This window comes from Xyrauchen texanus, chromosome 16 (assembly GCF_025860055.1).
Source record: "Xyrauchen texanus isolate HMW12.3.18 chromosome 16, RBS_HiC_50CHRs, whole genome shotgun sequence".
In the NCBI taxonomy this organism is placed as follows: domain Eukaryota; kingdom Metazoa; phylum Chordata; class Actinopteri; order Cypriniformes; family Catostomidae; genus Xyrauchen; species Xyrauchen texanus.
Window position 1 is genome coordinate 26,581,746 of NC_068291.1, and position 25,145 is coordinate 26,606,890.

Below are 25,145 nucleotides of genomic sequence, written 5' to 3' on the forward strand. Positions count from 1 at the left end.
CTCTTGTTTTGCTGCTTAAGAAGTCCATAATCTACTGTCGTGTTAGTTTCCCTTTAACTGTATTGGATGCTGTTTTGTGAAACTGGAGATTCTTTGTTGTAATTGGTGCATTATCACTTGAATTCTACCGTTCCCAGCCCCTGACAACCATTGTCACCACCATCATCGACTGAGGAAATTCATGCCAGTGAGTGGAGAGAGAGAGTCTCCCTCATGCTGAAGCAGTATCAGGTCAAATTAATTTACGAAATGAGTCAAATGTCCTGTAACATAAGGAATTGTCCCATGATTAAGGGAAAAAATTGCGTTCCGTATGAAAACGATACGCGATGCCGTTTGTCACGTATTTTTGCGTCACACTCCCAAACTGCGGAGAATGTTTCACAAATCGAGAGAAATGGACCTGAAACACACACACCTTTTGTGTGTGACATCAGAGATTGCTTTACATGGACGCTACACTTGACAGAAACGGCTGGGGGAAAGATCAGTGACAATCAGTTGACATCTTCCGTCGTGTTTTCTGTCAGAAGCAAGATTATTTTGTCAAAATCATATAGCATTCGAGTGCATGTTAATTGTTTCCCACCATTGGAATTTTAAAACTGAATGCATTTTTAAGCATATTTCAATGTTAAGCAGCGTCTAGTGCAGGAACACCAGTAAATATGAGTCATTCCTACAAATCTTTGTCATTTAAGTCCCCATTACAAGTGTGTGTGATATTTATATTGTTTCATTTCACCAGATTACAATTTTGATAGGCTTGTTTAATTAGAAGATTTGTATAATGTTACACACTTAAGTGGGATTAAAAGTTCAATTTTAAATAATTGAATAATTGAAGTAATTTACTCATGTTCCAAAATCTGCACGTCAAACATCTTTGACAACAATTAATGCTAAATCATTGGATTTCTATTTTTCCTCACATACAGTTAAGAGTTTAGTGTTACATTATCTCACTAACATGTATTCATTTGTAGTAAATGTGTAATTTTAACACTGATAGTGGAGTTATTTTGAGTGTCCCTTGATTTATTGCATAACCTGTTATGCGATGATACTGTGACCTTTCATTGAAGATATATGTTAGGACATAACACAACACACACTGAAAGTGGACGTCAGCCGTTCTGAGAAATTACTTTGAGTTATTCGAAGTTTATAACTCTGTTTTATTTATGTTTTCCTTTATTTTGTGGTGTTAGTCATATGTGGTCAAACATAACATGTCCACCCTATTATGGGAAGATATATGGGAAATTACTATAATTACAACATTTCAATACACAGTATTTATGCTAGCAGAAATAAAATCATAAACCATGTAGTGGGACTTTTATCCACTGAATGTCCACCCTGTTATTGTTCACCCTGATGCTGGCCATTTAACTGGATGGACATCTGATTTTTTTTTGGTAATTTAGCTTGACCAGTATGACTAATACAATCTATAATATGTCCCTGTAATGATGAAACATGAAGAAACTTGTAAAAGTATATTTTATTTTTAAGTTTCAAATCCAGAATGTCATAGAAATATAGGAATAACCCATTTATGATATGTACAGAGTTGTAGTTCTGCAGCTTTCTGTACACATATGATGCAGTCTAAAGTATCAGTAAAGTACAGTCTATAGTACCATAGTAACCCCCTCCCCGGTCAGATGAACAGGGACTGGGCAATATTAAACTACCATTGGATGAAATCAACATTTACCAAGATTAATAAGTGCTGTGAAAAGCATTGTTTATTGTTAGTTCATGTTCAGTTAAGTTGTTAACTAATGTTAACCAATGGAACCTTATTGTAAAGTGTGACTCCCCCCCCAGATTCTCTTGGCATTGGCAACAGTTTTTATGCAAAGTGACTTTGAAAGTTTTACCAAGCAAGAATAAATACATCAATACTTCCAGCATTATGTGAATTATAATTCTTATGACTCATACAGTATGGAGGGATATTGCATTTTCTGAGCAATGAATATTTATGCTGATAGTCTAGAACAGTTGCCTCTTGTTTTCTGTCAGATTTGCATGATACATTTCCTGTTCCTCTTTAAATGCAAGAATTGCTTGAGTCATCCTGTTTTGAACTTAAACAGTTTGCATTTTACTAGTGGGCTCTTTCAGTGTTCTGTGAGACCTGCTGTGGATTACAAAGAGCCACCAATAACCAACCTGCACCTTCCACAAGGTACTACTAAGAAAATACATTCTACAAAGTATTCAGCTGTTTCACCAAGAAAAAGAACTTCAGCACCATGGATAGCTCTCACCTAACTATGCATGATTATATGGTAAGTTGCATAGCTACCAATTTTTGGATCATGACCCACCAGTTGAGAACTGCAATAACTAAACACATTTGTATGGCTGTCATTTTCATTGGGCAAGGTGAATGGATAAGACAACAAATTTGGACTGCTTTGTTCCCCCCTCCCCACCTCCTCTGTAACTAACATGACTGTCTGTGTCTGGTACCTTGCGGATGCCTTCAGCAGGAGAGGTAACAGAATTGTCCTGTCCCTGATTTTTATTGATAGTTCTCCATAGTTCCGCGAAAGTGCTGTCTTGCTCCAGGGGGTTCGTGCCCTTCACCCTGAAATACTCAAAGACAGCAGACTCTTGTACTGTTCCATAGCTGAAGTCTGCCTGCCTGGAAAGGTCTTGGAACGTTCTGAATTGAGAAGAATAAAACATATTATAGGCATATATTCCTCAAAACTCACAAGTAAAACTCACACATACTGTGATAACAGCATGTGGCAGAATACTAATTTATAGAATTAATATATGCTTAAAATGATTGATGCCTGATGTTTAGAATGTGTTTACTAATTTGTCACTGTGTTAACAAGCATGTCCCAGACGATATGGTTTGTTATATTAGTGTTCAACCGATCTGGAGGTCTAGACGTGCCAGAAAAAAAAACAAAAAAACTAAACAAAAACAATGGTACATTTCACAACCTGCCTAAGCATTGTGAAAGGAGCATCAAACAACAATTAAAATCACTCCTTCACTGGAACCAAATACTGAACATATCACATGGTTCTTTTCAGACATTGACATAGCATGAAAATAAACTGCATTAAAAATGTGAAAGTTAATGAAAAGATAATGAAACCCTTTTGAAATTCATTTATTCAGAGTACACACAGGAACAAACAATTATTTTACTTTATGTTGTCTTGCTTTCTCAGAATTAGACTCCGTAAAGCTTTATTGGCATAGCAGTGAAGGAAATTGCCAAGCATTCTGGATACTTACCTCATACTTGTACAGACACAAAATTAATCACAATTAAAGGAATATTCTGGGTTCAGTAAAATTTTTGGAGGGTTTAATAGGTTAAAACTTTAAGATTATAATATTATAAAAGTACTTGCATTAATTATTCCATTAAAACCTATGTAGTATTTGTGATGTCAAGTTTGTGGTTTTTATGTTCAGTTTAGGGTTTATGGCATTACGTTGCTGTGAAAACAAAGTTGAAAAATTGGATATAACTTTACAAGTCCCTTTACAGGCTAATTAAGCCTCAGAGAGGGATAAAGGCAGAATGCGGAAGGTGGTGCAACGAGAGAGAGATTGTTTACGTCAGCTGACCGTCATGTGTGTGTTTGTGTCTTTTTGTTCAGTTTTATATTAAAACTATTATTCATATTGTCAAGCCGGTTCTCGCCTCCTCCTTTCCATTAATCCGTTTACAGATAGTAAGTAATTTTACTATCCTATAATCATCTTAACACGCATATTGTTTATGTCTTGTGGCTATTTTTTTTAAATAGTGAGTATTTTATCGTTTATGGACTCGCCCTATTCACTTCCATTGTAAGTGCCGTAATGTAACCCAGATGTTTTTCTGTTTTTAAACAAAAAGAAGGGAATCAACATTATTCCACAAATGCTGTCAATTTAATGGAATCAAATAGTGCAAAATGTAATGGCTACAGTGTATTGAGATTGGCTGGAATTCTAAAAAGATACAAATACATTCACATTTATAGCTGTAGAGCACTGCTGTTTGTGTTGTCATGCACAAATCCTCAAGCTATGGCATGCTAATGGCCAATGGTTTTTTTTATTCTAGCATCATCTAGCTAAGAATCTAAGTATGTCTCTTGTGAGTCCAATTCAAATGTGCTGTAAAATATTGTTATGAAAACACTGTTGAAAAATTATTTAAAATAAAAAAAAAAACAACTTGTCATGGACTCATGAGCAATTTGACTTGGTCTTGACTTGAACTTGAACAAGTGTGGACTCGGGCATAACCCAGAGTCCAGTCGAGTCCCTTTTCTAAAAATATACAGTGGAAGCTTTGAATTATTTGACAAACATTTTTGACAGACAATATCAGTGGTACATTCACATTTGTCCCTCATTTCAGTCTGCTGTATAGAATCAGAACTAGTGATGCCCAGTTCACAAATAAATAATTCCAATTAATCAAACTGTGTCTACTGTGACAAAACACATGGTTGCATCCATCCATGCAGTTTTTCTATGTAAACATGCTAAACGGATGTCTTTGACCATTGCATTATGTATCGCTGTGTTTTTGACATCTTGTGCAGGAGCGCCACAAATTTTCTTTTTTTGTCAAGTTAAAAAGAACATCATCTGTTTAAAACATTAATCGAGACACCTATGTTATACTCTATTCCCTGATTGCAAACGTCCAACACCCAGCCGTCTATTTGATCTGTGTGTTTACATCTGGAAGATGTCTATTTTACATTGTTTGCTCATCTCATATTGATTTGGTAATAAGAGGGTTAATGAAAGACCCTTATCTATGAAAGACACTGCCAGTACATGAACCTTTGATCAGGCAGAGCAAGTAATAACCTACCTTGCTTCTGAATAAGCATTCTTCCCTGCTACACAGTATGCAAATCAAATGAGTAGTATTCGAATACTCAGATGACAAACTTCATCTGTTGAGATTTTCAAGTGAGCAACCAGTGCTATCTCATAAGGCCAAAAGTTGAAAAAAAAACAAAAAAATGTCACAGGACTGTGAGCTATGTGGCTTTCCTCAGGTGTTATAGGTACCAAAAAGTTGTTACTCATCAATAAATTGTAGTCATTTATCGACAGCTGAGTAAATTGCTTTTGACCTGCTGAAAGTTATACATTAATGCCAACATGGCTATGTTCGGGAATGGATTTATACTATATAAATACAAACCTACAGAACATACCTTATCAGCAGTTGAGAAGTAAGCTCATTATCGAATTCAGTACATAATATAAAAGTATAGGAAACTGGACGCAGCCCTACTGTCCCACCATCAACCTTGTGAAAACCTTTGAGCGCTTTCCCATTTTTCTATAGTGTGAAAGGTCTAAACTAAGATGTACTGAGCACTCATGCTTTTGATATGGTTTTTTTTCTAGTTCAGATTGCAGTGGACCAAATTATAACTAAGAAGAAGCTCAGACTCTAGACTCCAGAGAACATCCTATTTAAGATTTAAAGGGATAGTTCATCCAAAAATTTAAATGTTGTTCATTTACTCACACTCATGTTGTTCAAAAGGTGTGTGATTATCTTTTTTCTGTGGAAAAAAATTGGACATGTCAAGCAGCATGTTTGCTTCGGTCACCATTCACTTTCATTACATCTTTTTTCCAAACAAAAAAAGTTAATGGTAATTGAATCTAACATTCTGCTGAACATCTCTTTGTGTGTTCCACAGAAGATACAAAGTCATATGGGCTTTGAAAAACATGAGTGTGAGTAAATGATGACATAAATTAATTTGTAGGTGAACTATCCCTTTAAGTTATCCCTGTCAAGTTCAAGTTTCATAAATAAAATACAGTTCTATTGAGTTTGCTTGTAAATAACAGCTGCATCCTTCCAGCTGCAATGCCCAATTGCATGAATGGGGATATTTTTAGGGCAGATGGCTGCTTTTTCCACTTACGTAATGACATTGTGTTTCTTCTCCTTATGCTTTTCAGTGTGTAGTGATTTCATGTTGAGATAAGCATCTTCCATCACCCTTGACAAGGCTATTTAACAGGCCTTGTGCAATTATTTGCAGATTCAATGAGTCAGATAGCTAATCTCGAGAAGATAAAATCAGAACAATTAATCAGTTTAATTATAGAGATAGCTACAGCACAGCTGGAGGAGAGAAACCAACAAACAAATGGAATAGTCCGAAACGGAGCACTTTTGGAACAGCCAATATGGCAGATGTAGAAAAGTAAGTACCGCCTCACAGGTAAAAGAGCCAATGACCTTTAAGATACATACATCGCTTGCCAGTCAACTCGGGAATACTCATGCGCATTAGCCGAGCAGCCTGATAAATAGAGGGTTTTTTTTTTGGCTTTATCTGAGCTAAATATATATATATATTTTTAAACTACTGTTGATGCTACCATGATTGTAATCTTGACTAACTGTTTTAAAAATTTCAGTCATTCCCCATTGAAGTAGATAGGAGATGCTTGTATCCATGCCACTTGTATCCATGCCACATGGCTGACGAGTGGACTGACTTGCCTTGAAAGGGACTTTTTACAATATCCAGGACACAGCATTTCACCACTGTTTTCAATCCAGAAGACATTCCAAAATGTTTCATTATTTATAAGTACTTAATCAAGTAATTTGTTTCTATTTTTACATTTAAGCAGGAGTTAAATTGAGTAACCCTGAAATGTGGGGTAACCTCTCTGATGGGGTAACCCAAAAATAGGGGGTAACCCTATGAACCTAATCTCACCAAAAAAGGAATAATATGCCAACAAACGATATACCATATAGTACTATATAAAATGTGCCCGAAAAAAGAAAGAAACAAAAAATCCACAATTAAATGATCAATGAAAATTAAAGTGTTGTTAATCTTTTTTTATTTTTTTGGATGTCAGTGGATTTATACCAGGAACAGGATATTGTTTTTATAGTAGCAGATTTATCTTTTTCACTTTGTTTTGTAATTTCCTGGAATGAAGAGCGGGTCAGTATGAGTGACAGTGGAGTGTGCATTGGAAAGCTGAGAGGTATGTATGGAGAACAGTGATGATGAGTGCTGTGTCGCCTACTGTATGGCATTGTCTACCACTGACGAGACACTGACATTAATACTTACGGTAAACGAATGTTTTTTGAGTAAGAAGGTGGCGGACCACTATTCAGTTCTGTCCCAATGTAACCCCTGGTTTTAACATATTTCAACTTGATTTCAACATAGGCTGAAAATGTATTCTGCCTGCCAGCTGCTTCATTTTAGACAGAGCATTTTGGCCACAGGCCTAATTTGACCCACATGCGAACAGAAGCACCATTATTAAACTGAGATGAGATCGGCTCTTGACACACAATTTAGGGTGATGTGGATAGAGATGACCCTACTGACTGAGTGACAGAATTACTCATTGTAATTAACAAAGTTGTTAAATAAACCATAATGGTCTCCATAATAGGTTTAATTCAATACTTCCCTTTCTGTAATCCATTTCTATTTTAGTTTAAATTCCAGTTTATGGCTGGTTCTTGTGTTAGCAGTAAGGCATTATGGCCTTTCTACTGTGAAAAGAGGTCACATTGCCCATTGCGCTAAAGTGATTAGGTAAATATGCTGTATAGCCAGAGGGGATCTGGTTCCCACAGCTAAGCCTGGTTTCTCCCAAGGTTTAGTTTCTCCATTATCTAACATCTTATGGAGTTTTAGGTTCCTTGCCACTGTCGCCTTTGGCTTGCTCACTGGGGGCCTAAAGACACATCATTTTTAAAGCATGAATTTCAATCACATTTTCATTTAAATTGCTCAATGATGACTTTAAGATATTACAGACATTACAGCATAGTTTCTGTTACAGAATAATTTTCTGTAAAGCTACTTTGAAACAAAGTCACATTTGTGTAAAGTGCTAAACAGGTAAAACTTACTCTACTTAACTTGATGATGCGCTGTCGTGAAAAATGGCCCAGTTACACTATATGACCATCATTGCTGGGTCAGCAGACCTTAAAGAGCATAAGTGTCGGAACAAAACCTCTTGCATGCAATCTTAATGGACTTTCAAGGTTGAAAACATGCTAATGACAAGGCTTTTCTCAAAGATAGTGTAGAAAAATGACATATAGGGATATTTTACCCCAAAATTAAAATGTATGATTTCCTGTGTGATTTTCTTATTTATTTAGGAAGTATTTAAAACAGAATGTCCTTGCTGCTCTTTTCCACATAATTAAACTAAACAGTAACCACAGTTTTTCAAGGCAATATTTTCAATAAATATTGAGTTCCTCACTCAAAGCCACTGTTGGAAATGGCTTCAATCACAGTGTACAGACACATTTTATGACGTTTTATGGTGCTTTCCTGTCCTTTTTGGAGCTTGACATCCCCTGGTCCACTTGCACTATACACAAGAGAGCTGCATGAACATTATTTAAAATATCACCTTTTGACTCCTGTTGCATTTGGAAATCATCTCTAACAAAATATTAGAATTTTGTTGCCTATTTAACATTCTGCTATAATGCACTTAGGTACCTAGCAGAGAACTCTGGATCTCCATTCAAAATCGTGTACTTTAAGAGTATACACTGCATTTGATGAATAACTCACTACAGTTGAAAAGATCAGACTTTTTTTTTTTATTCAGCGTTTTGAATCTGCCAACATAAGGTTATAGTCCATCTCTCTAAGAGCCTACCTGTGTTCTGGAATCTTTTCAGCTGGCTACTGCAAGACAAATCAATAGAGGTGCTCTAAAATGTATTATTATAATAGGGGATCCATTTAAAAGTTGTCCAAACAGAATGCTCTAGATATCCTACATCCAAGTAGCAAGGAGCTACTTAAGTGTCCTGATTATGGAGAATGTTCAGAATGGTGTAGATACAGAGATCTATAGTCAACCTGATGGCAGAAATAGACATCCATAATTAAACCCATTCAGGCTTAATCATCTGTTCATAGAGTGCCCACTGCTCTGAAGCGAAGAGAGAGAAAAAAAAAAACACTCGATGTAACAGCATCATAAATCATGAAAATGATCAGAGCCACTGAATGCTTAAAAAATAGTTTACTAACAATTTCAATAATACCACCATTTTTTCCCACTGATTTCAATGATAGTGTCTCCATGGCCTTGCTTTGCCTTATCTGCGTGTAAATACAATAATTATAAATACAGTGATTAAAAATACACCATGAATGCAATATAGAATTTTCATACAAAACATTACAGATTCACTGAATTTTAATAGCACACAGCTTTGAGTAGTGCTGCAAGAGACCACAGATTCATCCCAATAGCCTTACAAAGCACCGACTGATTAGCCAATCAGCAGCCTTGCCACCAGCCTATCACATGACACTGTAAGAGTGAGGCTGAGCATTTGGGGACCTCAGGAATGAACAGAATGTTTTTCAAGGCTGAATCCAATTTTACATCTAATGCTGGTGAGAGATATATAAGACTCCCAGTGGGCTCCCAGCACGCTAGCGATACTGTATAATGCACCAGCAGGGCTGCCCGATTTTAATAACACTTACAAACAAGGTGATTAGCACAACCATAGCAGCTGTGGATGCTGCACTGAGAGACAGTAAAATAAACCCCCCAGGGGTATCTCTCACACACACACACACGCACACGCACGCACAGAACAGCTGAATAAAAATGTGACAGAAAATTGTGCGTTAATGTTCCACAGCAGAACCCTTGGGCATTTGAGGCATTTCACTGGTGAAATAACAGGTCTCCAAGAGTATAAAGTCAGAATTCATAGAGAGAGAGAGAGAAAGTGCAGTAAGCTGCTCTCACGCTGGCTTTTCAGCTGGGCTGAGAGTCCGAATTTAATAAGCAGGTAGATAATATTACAGAGGGCAGGTGGAAATCTGCACATCAGTTAGGGCATTACCAGTTCATATAAGAGCACACTCAGTCAAATAAGAGGAAGGTTTTAAAGCAGAAAGGGTGTTTATTTCTCAGGTGAAGTACTACTGAGGGAAAGAATCATCTGCACCATCAATTCAATCTCCATTGTGTCGCTTTGTTTGGGCAATCTGTCAGCCAAATAGCAAAATAATCATACTGCATTGCTGAAAATAAGGCTCAGAGACTTGTGTGTTTATTACAACAAGTGCATGATAATTCTCTAAAGTAGGAGTAGCCTTCATTGACAAAACACCAAAAAAACATAAAAGGAGAAAACATTTTGTCATCTAATAAAAAAGCTAAAAAAGAATAATAAAAAATAATTTAGTTAGAGACGACCTTTCGTGGAATTTATGGAGAATGTGATCTGGCAAGCTCTAGTATGATTAGCTGGCTTAACACAACTTCCGTGAGTCATAGTACACAGGTTTTTTCAATGTACAAAGTTGTGTTTACAAGGTATCGGGATGATACAATGAGAGCTATTTGAGACACTAAACAGCAATTAAACTATATGTCCATGAGCCAAATCTCATTGTATATTCAGTTTTTATTTCCTAGTTATTTCTAAAGTAATATGTATTTATTAATTTTGTCCAGATGGAAAATCTGAACACAATGTCCATACATATTTTCTGCTATTTTTCCTGTATTTCCTAGACAAACATTCGTGGAGACTGTTATGGATATGATTTAATTCATTTTTGATATGCTATTATTTGTTATTATTTTTTTTTAAATCCGCTCCTAAATGGCACATAAAAACAACATGAACTGGGTTTCGTCTCTTTCAGACTAAAAAATAATTTACACTTACTGGTAGAAAAAGGATTTTTTTTAGATTGTCTAAAATTATGACAAAATAAACTGACAATTTTGTTATGCTAAGGAGTTCACCAGACTTTGTGGGGAATCTGGACCTCAGATACAATTCTAATAATCCTCTACGATGCACCATATAGTCTAGAACAGTTATTCCCAACTGGGGGTCCAGGTATACCAGGGGGTATGTAAGCAAGGGCAAGGGGGTGCGTGAAAATAATTTGATTTTGATTTGTTCAACCTATAAAACAACATGTATGACTTAAAATAAAAATAATAGGGTTTAGGGTTGAGTAAAAGATTTATAGCGATCTTCATTGGAATATTCTCGATGTGGAGCGTAAAAGTTTGTTTGACTCATTCCGTGTAATGTGTGTCCATAACTGAGATCCATGCAATCCATTTGTCATTGAATAACGTCTCTTTTATTACCCTTTCTGTTCTTTACACTCAGTTGTTTATCAATGATAAATAAATGTCATAGCTGGCAACTTCTTTTCAATTTGTACATCAGGAATATTACAATATTAATGATAGCATTAAATTATATTTAGACTGTGGTACACATCTTTGGTGTTGTATCGATGAAGGTGTACTTGAGCCCTACTGATGGTACTATGGGAAAGAGTTTGGGAAACACTGCTCTAGGACACACACAACATTGTGTTGAGCAAGAGTAACTCCATTCATAAAGACAAGCATTGTCCCCTGCAACTGTATGGAGGTCTGGCACTGAGATGCAGTGTTGGCAAAGTTACAGTAGCTTCTCTCTTACCGAACAGTATTGTCCATGCGGGAAACTGTGAGGTAGGCTGCCAGATTGGCTGTGTAGGACGAACAGACAATAAGGGTAAATAGCCACCAGCTTCCCATTGCAATCCTGAGAGCCATTGAACTCATGAAGGACTCACCACCTGCAAACACATGACACAAAAAGAGAAAAATTGTAGGGGAGAGTGGGTCATTTTTTGTCACATAACCAGTGTTGAGTAAATTACTTAAAAATAGTTATCTACTACAATTGACTAATTATGTCACGTTCCTGTGTTGTCTGCCCTATGTTCTCCGTTTCACCTATCACATTCCATGTCACATTCCTTGTGGTCCGGTCCGTGTTTTCGGTTTCACTCAGCACGTCAAATTCTTTCCCGGCTCCCTCTGCCAGCACAGTGTTATTGTCCGCACCTGTTCGTGATTTTGTTATCACCGTGTCCTGTCTATTTAAACCCACTTGTTTTCCCTTTCCTTTGTCGTTTGTTGAATGTATGTCACGTTGCACGTTCGTCATTGTTAGAGCTCTCATGTGTTCCTTGTTTTGGTTTTCTGCAGTTCGCTGCTCCGCTCGAGGGTAACCCTGGTTCGTGCGGGATAACCCTTGTCTGTTTCTTCATGTTTCAGTTTGCGTTTTCCCATCGTGGGCCTTTTATTTTGTTCCTGTGTTTTGTTCTGTTTTTGTTACAATAAAACCCGCACTTGGATCCACACTCCTGTCTGCCTGCTCCTGCTTCCCACACAATCGTATCAAATTATTTATATAAAATTGAAATCAGATTACTTTACTAATTACTTAAATTAAAAAGTAACCACATTACTAATTACTTTATTCACATTAATAATTACTTTACTTTGAAGTTGCTTTCTTAAACACTTTTCCACTCAACAAATTCAAAATAATATTTATATTTCTTTCTTGGTCATTGTTACACACAAGTCATGCACTGAGCACCTCACATTTCCCCTTCATAATGACTTGTAACAGGGCCATAATTATTGTATTCTACATACATAATATATTAGAAATAAGCACAACACTATAATGTACATAAAAGTAATTAAATTATTTAAAAGTCAGAAACTGTAATCTGATTACAATAATTTTAAATGCAACAAATTACTCTACTTTTTTGACTAAAGGAATTAGAGTACAGTAACTAGAAATGTGGTTAGAAAAGTGAAACATTTTCTTTATGCTAAAAACTTACAAAATCTAAAAACACAGGTGCTTTCTATTAATTTCAGTTCATAGTACACATCCTGAAATATAATTAGACATATTCATTTTAATTGTATCACATTCATTCTTACCTATAGGACATCTTAAAGGGATGGTTCACCCAAAATGAAAATTCTGGCATCATTTACTCACCCTCATGTTGTTCCAATCCTGTATGACTTTCTTTCGTCTGTGGAACACGTTAGCCTCAGACACCTTTCGCTTGCATTGCATCTTTTTTAAATATAATGAAAGTGAATTGTGACTAAGACATTCTGCTTAACATCATCATTGTGTTCCACAGAAGAATGTGGGTTTGAAACAACATGTTTTTTTTTGTGTGTGTGTGTGTGTGTAAACTATCTCTTTAAGTAAAAAGAATGGCAACTCTTACCCCACTCCTCCTATTGTACTACTAATATTCAGTCAGTTTTTCCATTTTAAAGAAACAGCAATATCCTCTCCATCTTTCTCGTTCACAATACCTCTTTTTTATCTAATTTTCTACACCTTTCACCTTTGTCCTGGCATTACACTGTAGCTCTGTATAACTGAACCACCACTATATTATTTTTTTATTATTTTTATTCTCTTTTCATACCTCCATTCTTTTTCTTGCTGGTGTTTTTTGGCAGTGACACAGCACTATAGCCATGCAATAACATTCATTCTTCCATCACCAGTTTTCTCAGGAAAGCTCAACACCTTTAAGCCTGTGTTGAAATGTCAACACAATATTCCTCTCCAGTACACATAGCCTTGAAAATGTCATCACTGACAAAGAGATGGTGAGAACAATAAGGAAAAGGGACGAGAACTGGGTTGCATCAGTGGAGCTCGTAGGGGACTAGAACATTTCTTTCTGGACAAAATTTTGACCAGATTAAGGCATCTTAAAGAGATAGTTCAACCAAAAATGAAAATACTCTCATCATTTACTTTGTAGCCCCAAAAAACACATAACAGAAACATAAAAGTAATCCATATGACTCTAGTGGATAAATCCATATCTTCAGAAGTTACAGTCAGGTCCATAAATATTGGGACAATGACACAATTCTAATCTTTTTGGCTCTATACACCACCACAATGGATTTGAAATTAAATGAACAAGATGTGCTTTAACTGCAGACTTTCAGCTTTAATTTGAGGGTACTTACATCCAAATCAGGTGAACGGTGTAGGAATTACAACAGTTTGTATATGTGCCTCCCACTTTTTAAGGGTGGAGATTTGGAGATTTACATTTTAACATATGGATTACTTTTATGTTTCCTTTATGTGATCTTTGAAGCTTGAAAGGTCTGGTCACCATTCACTTCCATTGTATGGACCTAGAGAGCAGAAAAAAACTTCTAAAATGCTTAATTCGTGTTCTGCTGAAGAAAGAAAGACACACACATCTGGGATAGCATGAGAGAGAGTAAACAAGAAGAGAACTTTCATTTTTGGGTGAACTATCCCTCTGTTTTTAAAAAGATTTGGATGTGTATTTTTGCTTTGCTACATCCACATATTGCCTGCAAAGGCAGCATTTTTCAACTTTTGTGTACAGCTTATGGCTGCCTTTCATGAGTGACTGTACAAATAATATTAATTAAAAATGGTTAGACAGATGCAAAACCTACTTTCATAATCACTCGAACAACTGTGAAAGTACCATTTTCGAATTTTGGGTCAAGGGCTTACAATTACTAAATGGCAAACAGCTGTAGAATAAAAAACAAAACAAACAAAAAAACAGTACATTTCTTTCAACAGCTGTTAATAATTGCCTGCATCTTGGTCTGATTCGCTACAACACACATTACACCCTTGAGTGAGATAAAAGCAAAGTGAACAGTCTCAAAGCCTTTGAGAGCAAAGACATCTGAAAGCGCACAGAAACACTGATCAGGTCAAGTTGGCGTGATAGGCAGAAAGCCAGAGTATAACGAGTGTAGCTGGAAAAGTGCAGCCATTTATCCCATTCTAAAAACCTCTGGATCTCAACCAAACACACTCCTCCTTTTATAAGCTTCTTTAGATGACTCTTGTATGCCGCTTGCAACAGATCCATCTTTTTGACTTTCTGTGCCAAAAATAACATTTCAAACTAGGTTGCAGAAATCCTTTAGTATAATTTATTTTGCCAAACAGACACAATGCAGACTCTCCAGGGATTCTTGAACTTTTTATAAATATAGAATATTGAAGTAAGAATTACATTTTCTTCCAAACAGAGATTTTATTTTGTTTTTAAATATTAAAATGCTATACTGGCTGTGTTCCTGCAGAATTTGATTACACCATACAGATGTCTGTTCAGCATTACCTCATCCCTCAGTTTGATGTTAATTTGTCTTGACCCATCTCACCTTGCTGTACAAAGGCTCCGTAGACGATCCAGATGGCATTTTGGAAAGAAGTGGTGGGCCCGGGTTGGTGGGGCCCGGGTGGATTCTGGGAACGGACAGACTGGACCCGTCGGAGCAGAAAGACCATGACACCCACCACAGGAATAGCAGCAGCAATGCAGGCCCAAACAGCCAGGTCAAATGGGGCCAGCAATGAGAAAATGTTGAGTCTCTCTTCTGTTTTGGTCATCAGAATTCCCACTGAATAATCCAGATAACGTTTGCTGAAATCAACCACGTTCTCTCGCTCTGGAGTGATGGTGATGGCCGAAATGGCCACATCTGCTCTCTGAAATGTTTGAGAAGTACATATTGTATGTACAGTATATGCTTGTAATAACATTAACATTACAAGTAATTGAGTTATGAGTACTTCCAGGCTAGACAAATGGCATGTAATAGCATACTTCTAACTTAATTAACACTGATTAAAACACATTTTCAACTTATGTCAATAAGCAGCTTTGCATAAAAGATACATTATCTACTCACTGAGCACTTTATTAGGAACACTATGGCCCGACATGGTCTTCTGCTGTAGTAACCCATATGCCTTAAATTCAACGTGTTGTGCATTCTGAGATGCTTTTCTGCTCACTAAAATTGTACAGAGTGGTAACCTGAGCTACCGTAGCCTTTCTATCAGCTCGAACCATTCTGGCCATTCTCCATTTACCTTTGTCGTTTTTTGTTTTGAGACTGTTGTGCATGAAAATCCCAGGAGATCAGCAGTTACATAAATACTCAAACCAGCCTGTCTAACACCAACAATTATGGCATGGTCCAAATCACTGAGATCACATTTTTACCCATTCTGATGGTTGATGTGAACATTACCTCAAGCTCCAGACCTGTCTCTACATGATTTTATGCACTGTACTGCTGCCATACGATTGGCTGATTAGATGATCAAATTAATAAGTAGGTGTGCAGGTGTTGCTAATATAGTGCTCAGTGAGTGTACAGCCGTAGCCAAAAGTATTGGCAGTGAAATAAATTTAGTGTTTTGCAAAGTTTGTAGCTTCAGTATTTGTAGATAATTTTTTCACATGTTTCTCTGGGATACTGGAAAAAAATGATAAGTGTTTCATAAGTTTTAAAGGCATTTATTGGCAAAAACACTCAATATATGCAAAGAGTCAATATTTACAGTGTTGGCCCTTGTTCTTCATAACCTCTGCAATTCAATCTGGAATGCTGGATATCAGCTTCTGGACCAAATCCTGACTGATGGCGATCTATTCTTGCCTTATAAGTGCTCGGAGTTGATCACAATCTGTGGGCTTCTGCTTGTCCACTCACCTTTTGAGGATTGACCACAGGTTCTCTATGGGATTAAGATCCAGGGAGTTGCCTTGCCATGGATCCAAAATATTTGAAGTTGCTCTTGCAGGACGTTTTGATACCATTCTTTATTCATGGCAGTGATTTTGGGCAGAACTGTGAGAGAGCCCACTCCCTTGGACGAAAAGCAACCCCACACATGGATGGTCTCAGGATGCTTCACTGTTGGCATGACACAGGACTCATGGTAGAGTTAAACTTTTCTTCTCCGAACTATCAATTTTCCAGATGTCCCAAACAGTCGGAAGGGAGCTTCATCAGAGAAAATAACTTTGCACCAGTCTTCTGCTGTCCAATGCTTGTACTTCCTGCAGAATTTCAGTCTGTACTTTATGTTTTTCTTGGAGAGAAGTGGCTTCTTTGTTGCCCTTCTTGACACCAGGCCATTGTCCAAAAGTCTTTGCCTCACTGTGCGTGCAGATGAACTCACACCAACCTGCTGCCAATATTGAGCAAGCTCCGCACTGGTGGTGACGCTATTCCGTAGCTGACTCCTCAGGAGGAGACAGTCCTGGCACCTGCTGGATGCTCTGGGATGTCTTGAAGCCTTTTTCACTGCAGTTTAAGAATGGTTCTTTCAGGTGCAATATTCTTTGCAGCAATTTCCAATTGTGAAGCCATATTGATGCAAAGCGATGATGACTGCATGTCTTCCTATAGAGGTAATCATTGCTAACAAGAACACAATGATTGGAAGCACTTCTTCACTCCTTTTATAGCAGTCAGTATGCTCTTATAATCCAATTAGAATGATAGAATGATTTCACAGGACTAGTACTCGTTCACACTTCCCCAGGTGGTGCTGATATTATTAGTGAAATTATGTTTGCTGGTCATTTTGTGCCAGGGCCAAAAAACATTTGGGTAAATTTGGGTTTTTGTGACAACGTTTAATTTAATTTAAAACAATTATTTAAAATGCATCTGATCACTGCACAATAATCTAGAAACAATGTGAATCAACACCACAACAACTGAAGCAGAAGAATTTGCGAAACACAAAATTGATGTCACTGCCAATACTTGTGGCCATGGCTTGTATATACACATTACATGAAACTTAACAGACACATCTTTGTGAATGTGAATCTCACCTTTCCGATCAGCTCTCCAATCATTCCATTCCATGACCCGTTGGCTTGAGGAGATCCGTATTTCCCGTCAGCCACCTGATACATTTCATACTTAAACCCCAGAACTTTGGCCAGAGCATCCAGAACATCTATAGAAAATCCCTTATATCTTTTAGGCTGACCAAGAATGTTCTCTGCTACCATTACAAATGGCTCTTCCTGGGGAAAAAAGAAAGAAAAAGAGAAATTTAGGGGCTTCATTGGTCAATTTTTGAGAAGCCAACGCATTCTTTTTATATAGAATTGGTTTAGGGTTTTTCCAAAATGTCTAACTCCTCTTTGAGCTCAGAAGCTACATTCACCAAACTTGGTACAGACATTCAGACTGTTCTGACTTAATGTGATTTATCTTTTTTAACTGAGTAAACTTATAGTTTTCCCATAGCAGATATTCAAAATGACTAAAAAATCCCATAGACCTCCATTCACAGAATGTTAATGGTTTCAAACTCCAATTGTCAAACTGAGCTTTATTTTTCTAGTTTAATTTATTGTAACCTTTGGCACCCTATTCGGAGCTATATTTATCAGCAATGAGGGAAAGCATATGCTTTTTGTGTCCTGTCTTCACATGTTGCTCAAACTTTGTGTTTGATCTTTATCTCAATATATAAAAGGTGAGTAATTTGGAGTGTCTCAACTGACCACATGTTGGATTATTCAAGATGCATCATAATACCAGGTGTAAACAGGGTCTTTGAGATATTGCACATTCTGAGTTTTCAGCAAGCTTTCTAAGCTGGTTTTCTGGTCTTATCTGGTTTAAGTTTGTTTTTAAGCTCGTCTCCCTGCCTGGCCAATGTCAAAAGGGCCCAAAACCGCTATAAAACCAGCCAACTGACCAGGGATGCATTTCCCAAAAGCATCGCAAGCTTAAGTTAATCATAGAGACCATTGGGGCCAATGGTTTCTACAATCCACTTAGGCTTATGATGCTTTTGGAAAAAGCAGCTCAAGCTAGGAGAGCAGCTAAGACCCGCAAATCAGCCTAAGCTTGTTTTAGCTATTTTTTTTTTCTCAGCAGGGTTCAACAAGGCTAAAAGATAATTTCTCACATCCACACGTATGTCTTGCAAAAACTTGATATTAATGGGCTTGTTATAAAAATGTACAGTACATTTTTTGACAATATTATCAGACAAGGTTGGATTGAATCTTATCATTTATTAATTTGAAGGCAAGGCAAAAATAACCGCAAAGAATAGACTAACTGAACAGCTGCTAATAAGTCTGGACATATTCCAGCAAATAAAAGTCTAATATTGATTGTAAAACTTTTTCAGTGGTGATTTGGTCTGTTCAGGTTGTGACTTGTGGTCAGATTGGCCTTCTGTTACATTCAATTGATTGGCTGACGTGACACTTTTTTAACAGTGACAGCTAGGTCCCTTCAGTCTCAGTTTCTGACAATTTATCTAAATAAAGTGTTTCATCTGACCTGTTACTCCATAGCCAGGGAAGCGTGCAGTGCCTCATCAGACAGAAATTACCTCTCTAAATTCACCTGGGCAAATTGCAGTAAGACATGTCACCACCAAACAAGATGGACTATTTTTGAAACAGGCCCTGTGCACTCAAATACAAGACAGATGAAATATTAAGAAGGAACTGGTGAAAGTAATTGTATTTAGAGGGACCATAGAAGTGATGAACTAAAGAATGAATAAAGAGAAAGCTCCATGGAAATCCCAGGATAGACCATCAATTCCTGAGAAAGACTGTTGATATTTGAACTCAACAGCCAAACAAACACACCTCTACCTTCACTCAAAGAATATTTTAGCCTATTCTTAAGATGTACCTATTTCAATTAAATAACTAATTTCCATCTAATTGAATTGCCTAATCTTTAACCAAATAAAATTTATAAATCTAAAAAAAGATTTTGAATAAAATTTTCTTCACGACTATTCAATTCAATTAGATGGAAATGTGTTATTAAATAGAAATGATACATCTTAAAAATAGGCTAAAATATCTTTTTGGAGTGTTCAGTGTTCCTTCAGAAGCTCCGCCCCCAAATTCATGCACGAGCAATAGTGTTGTGTCGATCATTCTGATCCAATTTGTTTATTTTCACATTTACAGAGCCAGGGCTATGTACAAACACCGGATATTTTTTCAGCCCTCACACAGAACGGACAGCTAGCGGACCGTGAAGAGATCTTCGCCGGATTTGACAATGTGTATTGGACAAAAATTACTTACTCCACCTTTAATTAGAGATGTCTGATGTGCGACATGACAAAAACACAGAACTTAACCTTGAGTAAAGTTTCTTTAAATACTGCTTTGATTGCCAAAAACAATGTATGGCCATGATATAACTCACATTTCTGAACAGTATTACAGTTTTTCTCTATTGCTATCTATTGCTAAGACACATTTTATGAAACCAATCCCCAATTTCTCAAAACTATAAACAAAATCTCAAAACTACCCACAAATATGTCCAAAACTCATGTCAGAATAAAATATTTCACTCACATATTATCTTCTGTCAAAATCAGATATTGGCTTCAAATTACACACAAACACAGCAAACACACAAACTATTACAATGCTCAAAAAACACTGCTACAAAAACCTCTATCAACCAGGGAGGTAAATGTAGGTACATCTCTATATGTTTTACAGTTATAATACATAATACTACATAAAATATGGACATGTTCAAGTTTATTTGAGACTAAGCTTACATTACAGTACTGCAAAGTGATTCTGGGTGAAAATTGCTGTCAAAACTAAAATGTTGTGACTCTGCACAACAAATTGTTTCAAAGTACAGAAAAATAATCATAAATTAAGGAATATATTGTAATGAAGAACTAAGAGTTTGCACAAAAAAACTACTCAGCATTGTGAGATACTCAGTTCTACAGAAATACCGCACATTATAGTAGAACAAGTACTGTCGGGTTAGAAAAATTAGACATCCATTTTCACATCCATTGTGATACATGCAGTACACAGTACATTACATGGCCTCTAAACTGCAGCTGTTGAATTGAAGCCATGTAGGTTGCCTACTTTTCTACAGCAAGTTTCAGTTATTGCAGTTTCTGTAGCTACCTTGTCTAAAGGTTTGATTGATAGATGTAGCCGTAATATGTCTCAGATTTAGCTGGACTTGTTGCCCGGCATTAATGTACCATGCACAAGAACACTCAAGCAGAATACTGTAGAACGGATTTCATTGGGGACAACTGTTCTTCTGCCCCTCATCTTCCCCTCTGTCTGCATTCTCTCAGCCTTCAAGCTATTCAAACATTGTTAGAATAAATCATCCACAGCACATAAAAGCACCTGTGGTCATTTGTATTTATCCTGAAAATCTGACTGGTGTGTGAACAATTTTGTTATTTAGTGCTTGCACATATTGAAATTTGTGTTGATGCCTAGTGAATTATTTTGAGTTCTTTTGCTTTTTGAATGAATATGAGAACCTGGTTAAACCTGAGCAAAATGAGGGCATTTTTGTGTAAAGTGTTGCAGAAAATATTAAACAAACTGGAACATTTGTGAAAACGTGATATTTTTTATAGTTTTGAGAAATGTGTCTTTGTTTTGAGAATTGAAGTATTGGTTAGTTAGTATTGGAATTGGACCAATAGAATCAGTTAATTCAGGATTACTTCAGTCAAATGAATATTAACTTGAATACATGAATGAATACTTTATTGACTTGTAGACAATTGAAACATCTGTTGGTGTTGGTGGAAAGGTTCTGTTCTGGACAAACTACTAAATACATGCAGCAATGCATGGATGGAACAGGGAGAGCAGAGAATAAACCCAGAGAAAAGTGGTAACAGAACAGATCCAACAGATTTAAATCAAAACATTGTACATTTACACATTATGAATAGGTCACTAAATAATATAGATTAGATAGACACTTGATAGAACTACAAATATAACAAGTTGGAAAATCAAGAACAAGCCGCAAACACAATGAATTTCATTCTGAAATTACAAAGAGCACAAAATAACTAGACATACGTTGAGATACCTAAATGCAAAGATGTCATACAAGAGGTGGAGCTGGGGATGGAGGAGGGTGTTAAGTGTAGCTTGCTTCCATTCAATGGAAAGCCAGATGAGAGAGTGAAAGAAGGGAGAACTTAAAAAGGACTGCTTTGATTGGAGATGTCATGATCAGCTGAGCGTCAGCTGACTGCAAGTTTTAGTAATGTGATCTGTCTGAACTAACGCTATGCTTGATTAATAGTGTAATTAATCGAGAAAAAACTTAAAAGACCCCAAGAAATGTGGGTGTTTTTGTCTATTATCTTTAAAGCCAGTTCACTGCTAAAAGCTTAAAAAAGAATATCAGACATATGCATTTAAAAATGCGTCTCTCGCATTTGCATAAAAATATTGACAACTCTTGCAGTATACAAATTTTTGTCCAATCAAATTCTCTAGAATGAGAATGTCCAACCCTCTAATACCAACTGCAAATGACTTTTTGTTTTAAAGTGACAATCAATTCAATATGTCCAAACTTTTCCCAAACGTTCTGTTTCAGTTAAAAATCCATCAACACAAGAAAGAAAACTGCACACTTTGAGACATTTCATGGGATCTTTAACTGTATAGTCCATATGTGCCAGTGTTTCTGAGGTACTATAAGAACAATGCTTTTCATTTACACAAGAAGTACATGCTCATGATAAATGTTCTTTTTTGTTCCTGTAATAACAATCCTATCAACCAATCATTGCTCGCTTAACGTGATCTGTTCAAGTACACTGTACTGCATCAACACACTTGTTTGTCCTGGAACAACATTCGTATCAACCAATCAGATTTTAGGATTATTTTTCAAATTAGTATTGTAGTTACGCTTAGTGCTGCGCTTAGGGGCTTGAACAAAATACTTTTATTAACCAATCAATGCCTTCTAATTTTAGTGGTAGGGTCAGTTATTTGTTGGCTAAAACATTGTCCCAGGAACATGTCCTACCTTTGTAAATCAATTTGTGTTTTGTTCTGCTGTGACTCAGTTAAGTCTTAATGTGTAATCACTGAGACATGAATAGTGATTGACCTACAGGGAGCTGAAGGTAATTTAATGAAATACCCACCAGTAAGGTCACCACTTTCAGAGTCACTCCTTGCATGCCTTGCTCAGCCCGGTTCTCCTTCAGACTACCATTCAGCCCACGATCAGAGTCCCATGTCGCCAGCTGAGAGAAGGAGAGAGAGATTGTGATTTAGCTGTGATTAAGTTTGAGATGGCATAAATGATTGCAAAGAAAAGGGAGACAGAAAAAATAAAGTACTCTTAAGTATGAGTCAGACAAAGACAGGACAGTTGCTCAAAGCCAGAGCTGACCTGACATGACCTAACCAGAGTTATCCACTCTGAAATTGTCTCTGAAAACTTATCAGTTTATGATCAGTCTTTCACTATTGAGTAGAAATTGGTACCCCTTTCAGGATTAATCTCGAGGCTTTGGGTATGTGCTGTTGTTACAAGTCCATTGATAATGGTCATGTGAGCATTAGGTGGTTGCTTAGGCAACAGCTGTCCGCCTGATGATGAACAAAGAGCACAATTTTTTCCCCTCTTTTTTAAACAAAAAGTGGAAAAAAGAACTTGCACAGGCACACACACAACTGCTCTTTGTCGATACATTATCTCAGGCTGTTGATTAGAAATAGTTTCTGTCCAACAACACAAAAACAACAAAAAAATCTCAAAAGGCCTTTAGAATCTTAAATTCTAAAGGCCTCAAAACTAAATTGTGATGCCTCAGTAAACAGAACCAGTATATAAATAAAAGTCAATGTTTACACATGCTTAACTGAAATGTTTTTCATGTCCTAAAAACCTGTTGATCTAAAGATTTGTTGTTGAAATGCTAAAATTAGCTACATATGAATTTCTTTACAATATTCTTATTTGTATATCATTTTGGCCACTACAGAAATGTGGATAATAGTGATAATAGAATGAGTACAGATGTGCTTAATTTTTTAATTTAGTATACATTTCCGTGAATAACAGTCAAAATGCTTCCCATTCTGTTGAAAACAACAACAGATTAAAAGCAAATAAAATAATAATTTAAATACCCTATTAAAGAATATACATAATATTGGGCATATTTCTGATTTGAGTTCATCTCAGTCTCTTTTTAGTCCATATTATGAACAAGTCCTGAAAATGATTGACAGATACAGCAAAAACTCACGCCACACTTTTAATTTCCCAGATGTTGCCTGGGGCTGTGAATATTATTCTGTCCATCACTGAACGCCACATTAGCAGCCAATAAGCCACTTGTTCAGCCAGTGTAAGACTCATAAAAGTAAACTGAAACTGCTTATATTCTCCCTATATAAGCAATGAGAGTACTTCTATAAAAGATAGTGCTGCTCTTTACGATGAAAGACGTGATCTATCCATCTTACTCCAGACCCCAGTACCATTCATCATAATCCCAATATTCCAGTAGATTTTTCCCTCTGCTGTGATAGATTCAGCAGGCCACTGCACTAACATCTTGAAACAGAGAAACTCTGACCTGAAATCATGCATGACTTTTGACAGGGCAGCATTTGACCCAACTGTCCTCTGCGAGTGACAGGATGACAGAGGCTTTAGCATTTGTCCCATTGACACATGTCATTAGTCTCTGCAGTAGCACACAATACACAATCTCTAACACAATAATAACACCTACTTCTCCTTCTTGATATTAGATTCAGTAGTGAAGTATAAATGTAAATGTAAAGAGGGAAAAATGTAACCTCCAAATCAAGCTCATCACTGACTATGTGAATGATATTACCTCCTGGCTTCAGTGCTGGATCTGAGCCTGACACAACGTGCTTTTGGTCGCACACACTGGAGCCGATGCAGAAATATCTGATAGGAGATGGCACTTGTCAGAGTCGGCATAATGTGTAAGATCCTAGGGAACTGGAACTCTCGGATACAACATGCCGACTTCCCGTGTGATTATGTTGGAAATAACGGGAAATTGAGAGAGACTAAGGCGTGAGTGAGTGAAAAGAGTGAGTGAAAAAAGGAATGTAAGTAACATTAAGAAATCTACAATTCCAGAGTGAGGAAAAAGGCTGTAAAAATCACTCTGGACCCCACTCACCCACCCATTACCTTTTTGAACTGTTTCCTTCTTGCCGACGCTTCAGAGCTCTGAGCACCAGAACAGTCAGGCACAGGCACAGTTTTTTCCCTCAGGCGATCCATCTCATGAACAGTTAAAATTGCCCCATTGAGCAATAATTATGTGCAATACACAGTTTAGTCTATTAACATATCCTCTTCTGCCATTACATACATTGCACTGCACATAATATACTGTATTTTTGTTCTTTATATAACAGATTTGTATTAGATTTTCACTACGTGTGTGTATGTGAGTATGTATGTAGGTGTGTGTCTGAGTGTATGTACGTATATGTATAATTATTTATTTTTATCATTCTTTTTTTTTTTTTTATTATCTATATCTTGCTGCTGTTTTTGTATTGTTGTGCACTGGAAGCTCCTG

General features: G+C 36.7%; 1 protein-coding gene across 2 annotated transcripts in view; it reads right to left on the reverse strand.

The window, feature by feature from the left end:
- Positions 1–25,145, reverse strand: part of LOC127657199 (glutamate receptor ionotropic, delta-1-like) — a 422,482-nt gene that overhangs the window by 11,403 nt on the left and 385,934 nt on the right. For both annotated transcript variants that reach the window (XM_052145889.1, XM_052145888.1), the window contains exons 9-13: positions 22,707–22,808; positions 17,578–17,775; positions 15,101–15,428; positions 11,526–11,664; positions 2,488–2,683 (exon numbers count right to left, since the gene is read on the reverse strand). In XM_052145889.1, coding sequence (XP_052001849.1) covers positions 2,488–2,683; positions 11,526–11,664; positions 15,101–15,428; positions 17,578–17,775; positions 22,707–22,808 — 963 coding nt within the window. The remainder of the gene's footprint in view (positions 1–2,487; positions 2,684–11,525; positions 11,665–15,100; positions 15,429–17,577; positions 17,776–22,706; positions 22,809–25,145) is intronic.